The 12540-nt window shown below is 53.3% G+C and overlaps 1 protein-coding gene across 1 annotated transcript; it reads right to left on the reverse strand.

The window, feature by feature from the left end:
* Nucleotides 1–5973: 5973 nt before the first annotated feature.
* Nucleotides 5974–7377, reverse strand: MFIFM68171_00431 (F-box domain-containing protein; the record flags this gene model as incomplete). The annotated part of the gene is made up of 1 exon (XM_071055853.1): nt 5974–7377. The coding sequence occupies one exon, from the start codon at nt 7375–7377 to the stop codon at nt 5974–5976; it is 1404 nt and encodes a 467-aa protein (XP_070911954.1).
* Between the last annotated feature and the right edge of the window lie 5163 nt (nt 7378–12540).

The following is a 12540-nucleotide window of genomic DNA, read 5'->3' on the forward strand; positions in this document are numbered from 1 at the left end:
GAATCTGCCGGTGCTAGTTCCAAGTGTGCGGCCCTTGTGACGACCTCGTTCGGTGTTCTTTTCTGTTCCCTACAGTATCCGCTGCTACTGTTTCGCAATTGGGGGCAGGAAGCGGCACGTGCAAACTAAACTTCGAGGACCCTGGGAGGACTTTTTGCAATTGCTCGTTAGCATGATGACTCCTTTGAACGTTTCTCTCTGTAAATTGCGACGCTGATAAGTACGGTCATGGCCTGGAACTCAGAAGTCAGTTCCCAGGCCCACGACGTGGTCCTGCTCGGCTTTGGAATCCGATTGCAGCTGTCGTGGTCGCCATGAAGTACGCATGAAGAGGGGTGCCGAAGTCAGCCCTGATCAAGTAGCATTTTGGCCGTACCAATATGACAATTGCAGCTCACGAGAAGAGTTTGCTTCTAGTCTTTCTTTCTTGGTTTATTTTGGAAGAGATCACATTTGTCGGCATTCGGTTTACTGAATTGCCGAGGCAAGTACATCACGGGAAAAGGGGGAGTAAACATTGCGCACGGACCCCAAAGATGGAGGTACATCTGATGAGACCCCCTAGCCGGGCGGGTTCATCCCCGTTATCAAACGGCGCGAATCATGATACTCTGCGTTATGAAGAGAGAGTATTGGGCATTCTCATAATGTGTTGAGAAGATCAGGCGCTTGAAATTAGATGTGTAATGAGCGTCGAGCAACATTCTCGTCGGTGGCTGCCCGGTGTTGTTAGGAATAACAAACTGAGCAACGTAGTTGTAACATTCGTTCGCGATAATGCGCTCAGCGTCACGTAAAACTTCATATACAATGCAGCTCATATTGGGTTATATTCCGGATGTGTCTCGTGGCATGTACTGGTAGGTTCAGTTGGCAACAGTCCAGCAGACGACTGCTGGGTGGAGTGCAGAATCAAACACTGGCGGAATGGGAGGTGATCTTCTACAAAAGCCGAGGGGCTTGGAAGCCACGGCCAGGGGGATGGCCTATTACCGGTTCGCGACCACAAATTGCCTTTCAAACCGAATTTCCTGAACAGTGCAATCCCACAGGACGACACCTTTGCACAAGAGGATATGAACTAGTATGCGTTTCCGAGGCCACTTCTTCAATCAAGACACGAGGGCACAGGCTTTTTTTGGTTTCTTTGCAGTGATCTTTCTTCGCTGTCTCAGCTAGAATTTCGGTGCATTTCACAAAAGTGTTCTTGCCACCACTGATCTCAAGAGTGATGGCGCAGAGAGGTCCGAGCGGGACAATCAAGATCTTCAACGTGCTGAAGTAGCAAACTTGATTACGGGAGGCCAGGACAATGTATCTACCATGTATCTGTGGCATCTGTAATACCTCTTGTGCTTGGATCTTCACCGCAAGCCGCCTCTCTAATCGGCCAGCTTTAACGGTGCCCCCCATCTCCCAAGCTTTGGCAGCCCATGTTGATCAGGAACTCGGGGTTAATTCTGTACACACCCCCTTCCACCGAGCCCGCCTTCGTCATCTCGGCCGAAAGGGTGGTGGGCCATCTCCATTTGGCCGCAGCCTCCGAAGGCACCGGCAAACGTCTCGGCCGCGAACGGCGCAAGAGGTAGCCGAACAGTGCCTGCTACACTTCAAGATTGATCTGAATTTTACCGCGCGTTGGCTTAAGCCCCCTTTTTCCCTGCATCAGAGCCACGAGGACACTCGATCCGGATCTGCTTGCCTGCGCTTTCCTGGAATGTGATTTGGCGGTCTGGCTCACCGTGATCAAGCCGACTGGACATACTAATTAATGTGGCTATGGAAGGGCTAATCAAACCCCACTGGAGAAGTTGCTGCCGGCGACAGCTTCTGCAAGTCAATGGTTGGGAAGCAAAACGGCACTTGGTTTGAAACAGTGCGTCGCACCGTTGTGAACGCATCGTGGCTGAAGAGGTAAGTTGGCGGCGACTGTTCGTGTGGTTGAGGGACACAGGCTTGGCTGGGTTTGGCTGTCCAGGCGAGGCGTATTTCGTGGCCACCTGCCTGCAAGAGCGGTCGGTCTTCAGCGTATCATGTTCGAATGTAGTTGTCTCTGCCCTCCACTTACCAGCTGCCGAAAAAGGGTGTTGGGGGAGGCGTGGGCGTCGGCGTGCCTCTCGGGCGACCGGGTGCGTGTTCGAGCGGACTAGAATTGGCCTTATCTCTAGATTTGGGATTACCTGAATGCTGCGCAATGCCGACGAGTAAGGGACAGCCACGAAGCGTCTGTCGTCCCCATAGCCGCCGACAGCTGCGGGATGGCTCTGTTGTCATGTTTGGCAAGAGACCATCACAAGGCGAGGTATTTAGCCAATGAAGGAAGCGCAGACAAGATGCGCTCATGTAAGAAGCTTTCCGGGCATCTTGACAACCTGCTAGATGCCAACTCTGGGCCAGAAGACCGAGTAGAATGTTTCCGGAGTTCTGATCTCCGAAAACGCTCCGACGATCCGGCCGCTCCCACACTTTCCCTCTTATAATCTTATTTGCTGCGGGATACGTGACGGTGACGGCAAATCATGATTCAAAGGTTACCGAGCATTGGGCCGGCAGACAGATACTGCCAGGCCCTGGGGACCGCAGAGTATGAGGCAGCCAGTGGAGTGCCGGGGCTGTTCAGTGCGAGGCGCGGAATTCAGTCCAGCGCATCATCTATTCTCGTCCCAAGCTGTTGCCTGTTGGTGGATGCGAAAGCCCGTTGCGGTGGAAGGTACGGACGAGAATCAGAAGGCGCGAATCAGGTGGGGGGCAGGCCAAGGCAACTCCGGGATTCACTGCCCAATCCGACCAAACTCACCTCTTCCCTCCCTCCGGCCCCCGCCCTTCAGTTTTGTCCGGCAGGGCCGAGACTTCCATTGTTGTGAATTCCCGCTAAGCGTTACATCGTCTTCATGGAGCCCAACACATTTCGCATGGATTTCCTCCTCGGCGTGGACCCTCGGACTGAACCGCACATTGCATATGCGTCTTCGAAAATTCGGAAAGGCCAGTTATGCTCAGGACCAACCCCAGGTGGCGCAAATAAAGCTCAGACATAGGCTCGTTGTCCACACATGCCTTCGACCGAAAACCGAGTGACTTTGAAACCCTCAAATAGACATGCCCTGATTTTTTAAAAGTGCGCTCAATCTCGTCTCATCCGCTCTTGGTTCCCGACAGTGTGAAGGCCGGCGAGTATAGCAGTTTTCTTGGGGGCGCGGGGAAGGGAATCCACATGTGAATCCCCGAGCCATAGCCCTAGGCTTGGCGACCCTCAGCGAACGATCGGCGGTCCCGACAGTCTGGGACGCAATTTCGTACTCGGTAAGCGAAGTCATGCATGGCGCGCTGTTTTGGGGTTTTTGTTGGCACCTGGGGCCCACCACGACGCCCATCGAGGGTTCTGTTCATGAAGATTATCCGGCACACGGTTTCACCTGGCATTGCGTTTTGCGGCAAGGCGAGCCATCTTTTGGCCGAAGTGTGCCTCAACCTGCAGACGGCCCAAATCATGTTATCCAAGGCAGCTGCATGGCCTGCAGACGCACTTCCAGAAGATCAGATGCTGCTGCCAACATCAATGCTAACCGCAAAAGCACGCTTGACTGGCTCAGAACGATGCAAGTAGATCGCTCCGATGCCGTCCTAGTGTGGCCTTTGCAGCAATAGCGTCGCTTGGCAGCTGTTCACGGCCGGACCCCGACTCCAGACGAGGAGAAACCGGGTGCGAGCGGCCCCATGCGGATCTGTGTGATCGGTCGTCCCATTATCGCTGTTGGCAGCAGAATTCTATGCGCCAGTTATGCATCTTAGTATCCCAACTCCGTTGTCTTTGCCTTTCTGGGGATTCCGGTTGCAATGGCAATTGTCACGGTGCCAATCCTATGTCACACCAGTTCGCGCACCCCGTTTACACCCCCGCGGATAACTCCAAACTAAGCGCCATAGAAGCCGGGGCGAGAGACTTCTGTGTCTGCACAGCGCTTAGTTCACCTCGTTGCCGCCATTTTTGTGCATGTTAGAGTCAGCCTCTCCGCTGCTGTTGCCTGCAGATGACCATCATACGGCTCGGCAGCACCTCACGAGATCAATCATCCTGTGGCATCCTCCTCGCATATTCTCTTTAAGCATGTTTGAAAATAAAACAAAACCTGGCTGCACAAGCCAACAAACTGAGGAGTTTTGTGCTAATATGACAGCTGAAAATGTGGCTGATGGTGGCTGAGCGCGTGGACCCGGCGGTGTGGTCAACTCACCGAAGTCATGCCAGTGCATTGAAGCGCATGTCGTTGGTTCTAGAGTGCATCGGTTGCAGCACACGACGAGAACAATGTTTCTCTTAGCGTCCTCTGCAACAGGGGGTCGAGTACAGTCCACGGACCGGCTGATGCTAGGGTCGGCTGTCTAATATCATCAGCCCCCGGCCTACTCCGGAAGGTCCCCAGATCTCGACCGATACGGCTATTGGCTAACGTAGGCGGAGATATCCTACCATGTCTCGCGTGGCGCGACGATCGCTTTACACTACAGTACCGAGTCTCCCCGGTGGGCCCAGTCGCAGCTGGTTGCTGCCGGCTGGACAAGCGAGGGGAATGAATACTCAGCCACAAACACTAGAGCCTTGATCAGCACTTTCTTTCCCGCGCTAGAAACATGCTGTGTGACGATGTGTTGGGGAAGCCCAGAACGCCCCCTGCAGGGTCGCGCTTCCACCGTGGCTTGCAAGGGAGGGGGTTGCTAAACGGAGACAAGACGGTGCGTCCGTTGGGAATCCAAACTCCGCCTCCATCCCCCGAGATGGCTGCACGCAATCTACCTTATGTATACACTAGCACAACTCGTCCTGCCGGGGCTGATGTTCAGTTTGGACGACCCTCGCCCGGGAGGGTCCCCTCCCCTCCCCTCCCTCCACCGACCCACACACCCTGCCTCTCCCTTTCCTTCCCCTGCCCTCCCATCCCCTCTCCGTCCCTTCGACCCCACTAACAAGCCGACTTCTCCATCCGTCCGTTCACATGCGGCAAGCCGCCCCTTGTTAAGCGGCTGCAACCCGTTTAGCGCCGTGCCTCTGCCCCCGTCTCCAGAAACATATCACCGAGAACGTATGGCTGTCTCACACAACTCTGGTGCCAAGTACACAATGCTTCTGTAGCTTTGATGTGAGTTGAAATTGTAATATCCGGGCTGGCTCGGAAATCCAAAAAACAGAGATGTGATAGCTCACTCAAACTGTTTCTGACGCGGCATCTATGATCTTGGTGGCATGGCGGAGAAGCATTGTCGCGTGGTTGTTGGCTGTGAAACTCCCGTCGGCGGAAACGGGGTTCGCTCGGCAAGGGATTCCGAGAAATTCTCGCCATAACGATTAACATGCGCTTACTTAACTGGAATTGCACTTTTTTTTTTTTTTTTTTTTTTTTTTTTTTCTCAGGCTATGACTAGACATTTGACAGCGTCTGGGAAGGAAAGAGCCGAGGGGTCAGATTCCTGATTTTGAGGTGTAATGGGGTGGATGTGATAGGGTACGGTACAGCATGTCGATTGATTCGATTTTGCGTCAAAATAATTATGAAAGAGATAGTTAATTAGTAGCGACAACATCAATGCTTGCTAGACCAACAATATAACTAACACAAACTCTTCTTTTCTTTTCTTTCTTATTTAAAAGATAAAATCCCTGTTCTGAACGCCAGAAGTGAACTTCGTGCATGACGTGAATACTATGCCCAAAATGACACAAAAAGCCTATCTGAGGTGTAAAATTGCAGTTCAAAAACAAAGTTGTAGATAGAGACGGTGAACCGTTGAGTAATGAAACTCTGACCTGGCCTCCCGTGTGGGTGACACATTATGCATGTCTTTTTCGTTTGAGAATCGAAACAAGCCAATCATCCGCCTGACATCTATGTCCCGCTTGACCGCGAAATTACCCGTTATGATGCTGAACAATAAAGAAAAAAAAAAGAAAAGTAAGAACACACACACAAAAAAAAATCATCTCCTCCCCGTCGGCGTCGAAAGCGGCACATGCCACCCACACGCCACGCACTTGAGGTCCAGCGGACGCCGCCAATGCAGCTTCCAGCACCCACACACCCAGAGCGCCTCCTTGCTATTGACGGGTTTGTGCAGCTCGATGACATCGCCCGGTCGGTAGAAGCGCTTCTTAACGCCGCAGTCGATGCAGAAGCGGCGGACGCCCCACGTTGCTAGGATGCGAGAGGGCGGATGTGACGGAGACAACGATCTCCCGCCACCGCTGCCGTTAGTGGTACTGTTGGCGGCCTTTGAGGCGCTGGAGCGATGACCGTTGCCCGCGGCGGCCGTGAGGCTGCTCCTCGTCAGTCCTGGGCAGTAATGTGGATTGCTTGTGGCGGAGGATGGCAAGGTTGTTGCAACCGTTGGGGCCGGCAGAGGCGGAGGAAGTAGAGGTCTTGTTACCGCTGCTTCGGTTGATTCCTCTTCCGGGCCTTTGCTCCCTGCGTCTTCGGGAGCGTTGGTCCATGTGAATCGCTCAAAATGCTCAAAATCCTTGATGGCGAAGCAGTGATAGCACCCAAACCATTTGGGACTCTTGCTCTCGTTTCTCCTCGGTGGTGAGTTCGCCGTTGAGGAGGCGGAGGAAGATGAGGATGAGGATTCATCATAGCGGCCATAGCACTGCTCCGTATAGAGAACGCCCGAGATCTTGTCGTTCTCTGGAAGCTTGCTCGGGTGGAAGTTGTCTCGGAACCAGCGGTTCACCCGGTAAAGCTTCCAACATTGAAACCAGCCGACGTATCGCTGAATCTCGCGGATGACGTCCAGCGGCAGGTTCCGCAGCATTTTAAGCAGCAACGATTCCCCCGGAGTCTCGGACCTCGCGAGCATGGACGAACTGTGAACTAATTGCGGAATTTGGTAGGAGGGCATGGCTGGCGATGAATGGTAGGGGTTCGTAGAAAAGGAAGGATACATGGCAGGGTAGGTTTGGTAGGCCAGTGGCGATGGCTGTTGCGGCACTGAACCTAGTTGATAGCTGTACGACGTCGATCGCGCGAACTGCCTCGGAACTGGAACCGGCGAGTAGAGCGGAAGCGACGGAGAAACGTGGCTCTGGAGATAGTGTGTCGGGTTCGGCACGAGCGATGTTGGCTGAGCTTGGGATGCGTGCGATTGCTCCTGGACGGTGTCCTGGCAATGATTCCGTGCGAAGAAGGCGGCTCCAGAACCTGAATCGAAGATTCCAGATGCGGGAGACAAGGACCGTGAGCTAGGCCCGTAGATGGTGTGGGGGGCAGAGAATGGGGTCAAGTAGGAGGTTGCGGACGCAGTCGAAGATACCGAGGAGGAACGAGCTTCCAACGGCTGCTTGGCCAGCGGTGGGGATGAAGAGTAAGTTCCGTTGTTGGAAGTCATGTCGCGGATGAGACGGGGCACTGGTGCTGGCGAGAGCGTGCGGTGAAAAGGAATTGCGAAGAGATGCGGCTGTGGGTAGGCAGACACTTCCGTCATTGTATAGCTGTGCAACGGGTCCGATGTAGACACCGCTTGTTGAGAAAGGGGTTGAGGGGCCGAGGAGGTGAATATCTGCAGAGGACCGAGAGGACGCGGGTTCGCGGGCCCCTTTATGAAGCTGGTGTGCTGTGGCTGCGAGGAAGGGACGGCAGATGTGTTATTGCCCGGGGTGCATCGACACGGGGGTCTCCGGCAAAAGACTCGGACTAGGTTCGCTGATCGACCCGGGGCGAAGGCAGTCGCCTATCAGAGAGCCCCTGAGTCGTCCAAGACGTACCACTTCGTGGATAGCCTAGGTCCCAGTGCGGGCGGCAAGAAACAGTTGGCTAAGACTCCGGAGACAGCAGCGCGCAACAGTTGCGAAGAAAAAGTTCCGTGTCCTGCAGGAACCACTGAACGCGGAACTAGTAGACGACACCAAGACAACGCATCTGCTACGTTAATGGCTGTGAAGCGCTCTTCAACGGTAGCTGCTTGTACTCTAGATGCAGAGGGAGGTGTTGTTCCGGGAGGGAAAACGGAGGGTGTCCTTGGATCGGGGAAATCATCTGACAGATGTAGAACGCGGTCGGTGGTACCTTGGCAGCCCCATGGAAGCACGCGCTAGGTTCCAGGATTCTTGGGCCCTTTGTGGGATCGGAAGCGCCAATCGAGGCCGCCTGGGGGTTGGGTGTGCGCCCTTGCAACCCTGCCCCGAGGGGTGATTGGCGATGCACCGTGGCTTGGGTGGACTTGCAGGAGGGTATCGAAGTTAAGTGGGTAGCGTTCTCGGCACTCCTTTGAAACCCCAGTTTCTATCAACGGCGTTGAACGGAAATAAAAACGGTGAGACGAAGCGCAATCGTTCGCCGATACATATGCGATGGTGGATCCTCACGCAGCTCCCATGTCTCGAACGAGCAAGCGTCTTGGGGTGTTGGAAGGAGGAAGACAAGGGGAAGCGGGAGGAAGGATGGAAGTGAGAAGCCAACGCCGGACGACTAACGAGTTTTGGGGGAAGCGACACGGGACGGTTGCTCATGGGAATTGCGGGCCCGATACCCGCCTGTCATGAGGTACTCACACCGGGCAACTCCTCACCAGATAGACAGGTGCAGTATCATCACCTAGACCTTTTTCTTTTCCTTTCTTTCTATTCTCTTTTCTTACCTTGTTTTCCGACTCGCAGTCTTCCTTCTGAGCACCCTTGACCAGGGTGCGCGAGCAATCTTGCGCAGAGCCTTGTTGGGAAGCAGGAGTGCGCCCCGATTTAACGCTGCAGGGTGCTGTTGGCAGCCGCCCTGGTCAAACAAATCCCTGCAGCTTCTTCGCGCACTGTTACACAGTACGAAACGACAGCGAAGAACTCCTGTCAACCTGCCCACGCCCCAGACTGTTTGTTGTTGTTGCTGCAGCTGCTGCTGCTGACAGCCGACAGCTGACCAGGTTACACGTTCGAAGAATCATCATTCTGACCTGCTCGTCCGACCTTTCCTATCTACCGATTATGTCTATCTGCGAGTCGGGAACCTGAAGTGCTAGGCTGGGTGCCGCAATACGCGCTTCATGCGAGAACGAGGATGCTGCATCAGTCAATCGCAACAGATTGGGCTCCGCAGATCAGCAGAGCATCCGGTCGAGGACCTACGAAGATCCCGCACATGCAACGCCCAAGAGGGGTTCATTGCTCAAGAAGAAGGTTGTGCAGATTGAAGGCTCGCGATGCGGCCTATAGGAGGAGAGGCTTTTCCGCGCCCAAACAACATCAAGAGCCAACAGAGCTTGGCAACCTCGTGTAAGCCAATCGCAACACAGCTTTTCACGCCAGAGCACAGTGTACCCAGGCGGTCGGTATCGTTGCCTGATTGGTTGAGCCAGACTGCCGGGTCAGACCCTCGGTCACCGAACTCACTGGAGGACGCCAGGAGTTGATGGGGAGTACTTCTGAAAGTCATCTCCTCTTTTCTCGGCTCGAATCTCCGCTCTCTAATCTTCCCTGGTCTCACTTCCCCCGCGCATTCCCGCGAGAATTGACACGGAGTGTCGCAATCTCACTTCTTATACAATGACACCTTTTTGCTTGTCGAATTTTGTGTCCAGACCTGGGCGTGGATGGCTGTTGGGAGACAGAGTACTACGTTACCTGGGACCACAGGGCTGCGAGCCACAAACTCTGACGTGGCACCTCATTATCCCCGCCATTCTCAAGACCAGGGGAGTCGACCGGAATTCGCGCAGTTAGAGAGCGTCTCACAGGATCGGGAGAGTTCCACATTTGCAAGCAAGCCAGTAGCGTAGCATGGGATGGAAAGCATCATCATGCCGTCGCTTGCACGTATCTCCTTTGTGGGTCGAGACGCTCGGGGGCTTGGGGGTGGCTCGGGCAAGCGCATGTTTGCCGAAGCGAAATTCTAGGAGACGTCGGGTCCTAGAAGAAATAGCATTGTTTGCTCCATAATGCTTTGTTGTTGGTGCGCTAATCTCGCCGGCTGTGATTTGCCAGTTGTCCGAGCCGCTATGGGCGAGTAAAATTCAAACTTCTGAATCAAGAACAGCCCTGGCACCAGAGACACGGCGTCGACACAATCTGTAATCCCAAGTGCCTGTGACACGCGTTTCTGAAGCCCACGAAATTCCGAAAATCCCTGGGTTTGATCTCGGGTATTAGGAGGCCGAATATAGAAAAGACGGTCTAATATCAAAGCGCGCACCGTTCCCGATGCGGTGGGCGGGAATCACCGTTGGGGTCGAAAGGCACAGGGGCTAGTTGGAAGACTTCAGAGGCAAAAACAGGTATCCATGCATGACGCATAGCGGTGCGATGGGGGACTGCTAGGTACAGTACCTGTGGGGCCGGAACGAAGGGCCTGCTTCGTGCGGCCAGATTGGAAAAGGCAGGCGACACCGGCTGCCGCCCATCGTTTTGCTCAGTTTGTGTCGGCCAGCTTCTCGATGCGAAATCGAAATGTAAGCGCCCATTTACTACCGATCACTCACGCCGAGCTCTCCTTGATCCACGGAACGGAGGGCAGTTCTTCCGCTGTCGATCAGAAACCGTCTGGCCGTCGCTCTTTCTTGCCAGCCTGGATACCATCAACTCCCAGGCCCCGCGCAAACTTCGCCTTAGTTGAATACAATGTTGACCCGGCAGCTCCAACTCACAGTAAGAGGCTTCGACAACCCGTGTTTAGCGCGTTATTCTAATCGTCGCAACCTATGTGGTGGGAGCAAATTATTGCTGCACATGGTCGATTCTTATCTCAAATCTACCGTTACTTTGACGAAAGACACAGGAATATTGAAGTCGGACGTTTGGCCTCCCTGCCACTGATTGCTCGAAAGCTTCCCTCCCCTAGTTGGGTCTCTCGTGTCTACGCTGACTTGATCTGATGACGACCATCTTGCTACCCGCGGCGTTTCCTCTAATTTGTATGTAAGTCTGCATGAATGCTGGCCGGCCCGATCTTCACAGTTTCAAGCGGTAACGGCAACAGAAGGTCTAATCCCAGTATGCAGAATACTCTCACTGACCTGACACCTCCGAATTGTCCTCGGCGACATTTAGGATATGGCGCCGTGGTACCACACGAAACTTTACAAGTCCTAATGGTCCACCTCCTGACAAGACCGAGGCCGGCAGACACACCCCATGGTTTCGAACGCCGGGCGGTGTTGGGGGTATATGAAGGGTTCTTTGTTTGGCGCCGCCTGGGAACGAGGTTCGAACCTCCGCAGCCATATCTTCCCACACCATGCCGTTCCTCGGCACGCACAGAGCCATCGTCGTTATAGATTTAAATCGACGGGGCCGAAGCTAGCCGGTTGCGTTGTGTCCGTCAAGCTACAAGAATATTATGGATTATAGAAAAACGAAACGAATAAGGCCAGGGAGTTGGATGAGTTTAGCATCCATTCATCCCACCAAGACTAGGTAGCTACGGTCATCTTTTCTCCTAGCTCCAAGAAGAGTTGGCCAACCACGAATGTTTCAATCTTTCTTTCTCCCCCGCCAGCTTCTCTATCAACGTCTCAGTTTCAAGACAAAGTAAATGCGGACTTCCTAGTCCCTCAGTAACTACGGCAACTGTGTCTTGCAGGAGGCCCTTTGAACCCGTTGCAGGACATTTCGGGACCATCTGCTGCAACGAGCGCGTACCGAGACCTGTTTAGGCCTCCTTATAGCGTAATAGTTTACAAAGTAACCGTTCTGTCAAGAAGAAGCCCACTATTACATGTGGTTACTGTTTTGCCAGTCAAAATTAGTCCTCGAGTCAGAGAAACAAGAAAATACGGCAAAGCACCTTGTGCCGCCACTGGTACTACCAGCAGCGGTACTCGCTTGACAGCTGATGCAGAAGTGGTGTGCTCCTATGCTTTGCGTTGCGAAGATCTGAGAGCTGATTACAATGGCAGTGGTCCTCCAACTGGTTCGAGGTTCAAAATACCGAAATGTTCACAACATTGCTAAGACCTCGATATCTGCAAGAAACATAAGGCTTCTAAATACGAGTATTTTACGAACCGTAGAGAACGTTAGTGATGTGAGGAGGCGAGGAGACGCTTGCTTGTCAGGATCCGTGACATGACTGGAAAGAACGATGGGGTTGCTCTGCACTCACCCTCATTTTCATCCAGCGCAACACAAGATCAGGCACCAGAGCAGTCAGGCCCTATGAACATGGACATCTTTTAAATACTGTCCCTCGCGAGAATAGTGAGGAGGCTGCGCCGTGGTGGGTCGAGTTCAGTCGGCTTTCTACATCTTCTTCATTGAGAAATGAGCTTCGCAAATTTCCAAGAGTCATAGAAACCCGTTGGCAACGGCAAGCACAGAACAGCCAAGTTTTCTTACCTTAGTGTTGCTTCTCTTCTTGCACTTTCCAACGTACAGACCTTTCGCTCGATATTGGACGAAAATGGTTGTATAATCTTTCAGAGCCTTAGCATCCACCAATTTATAGTAAATTCTCCTGCAAATAAGCTTAGACTAAGGTACCAACCCTACACGGGCGAGCAAACTTTTACTTTTCAATCGTTAGCTATATTGCTTTCTACTGGCTTCTACTGCTTTCTACTGCTTTCTAC

This window comes from Madurella fahalii (assembly GCF_045866475.1).
Source record: "Madurella fahalii IFM 68171 DNA, scaffold_1, whole genome shotgun sequence".
Lineage (NCBI taxonomy): Eukaryota > Fungi > Ascomycota > Sordariomycetes > Sordariales > Madurella > Madurella fahalii.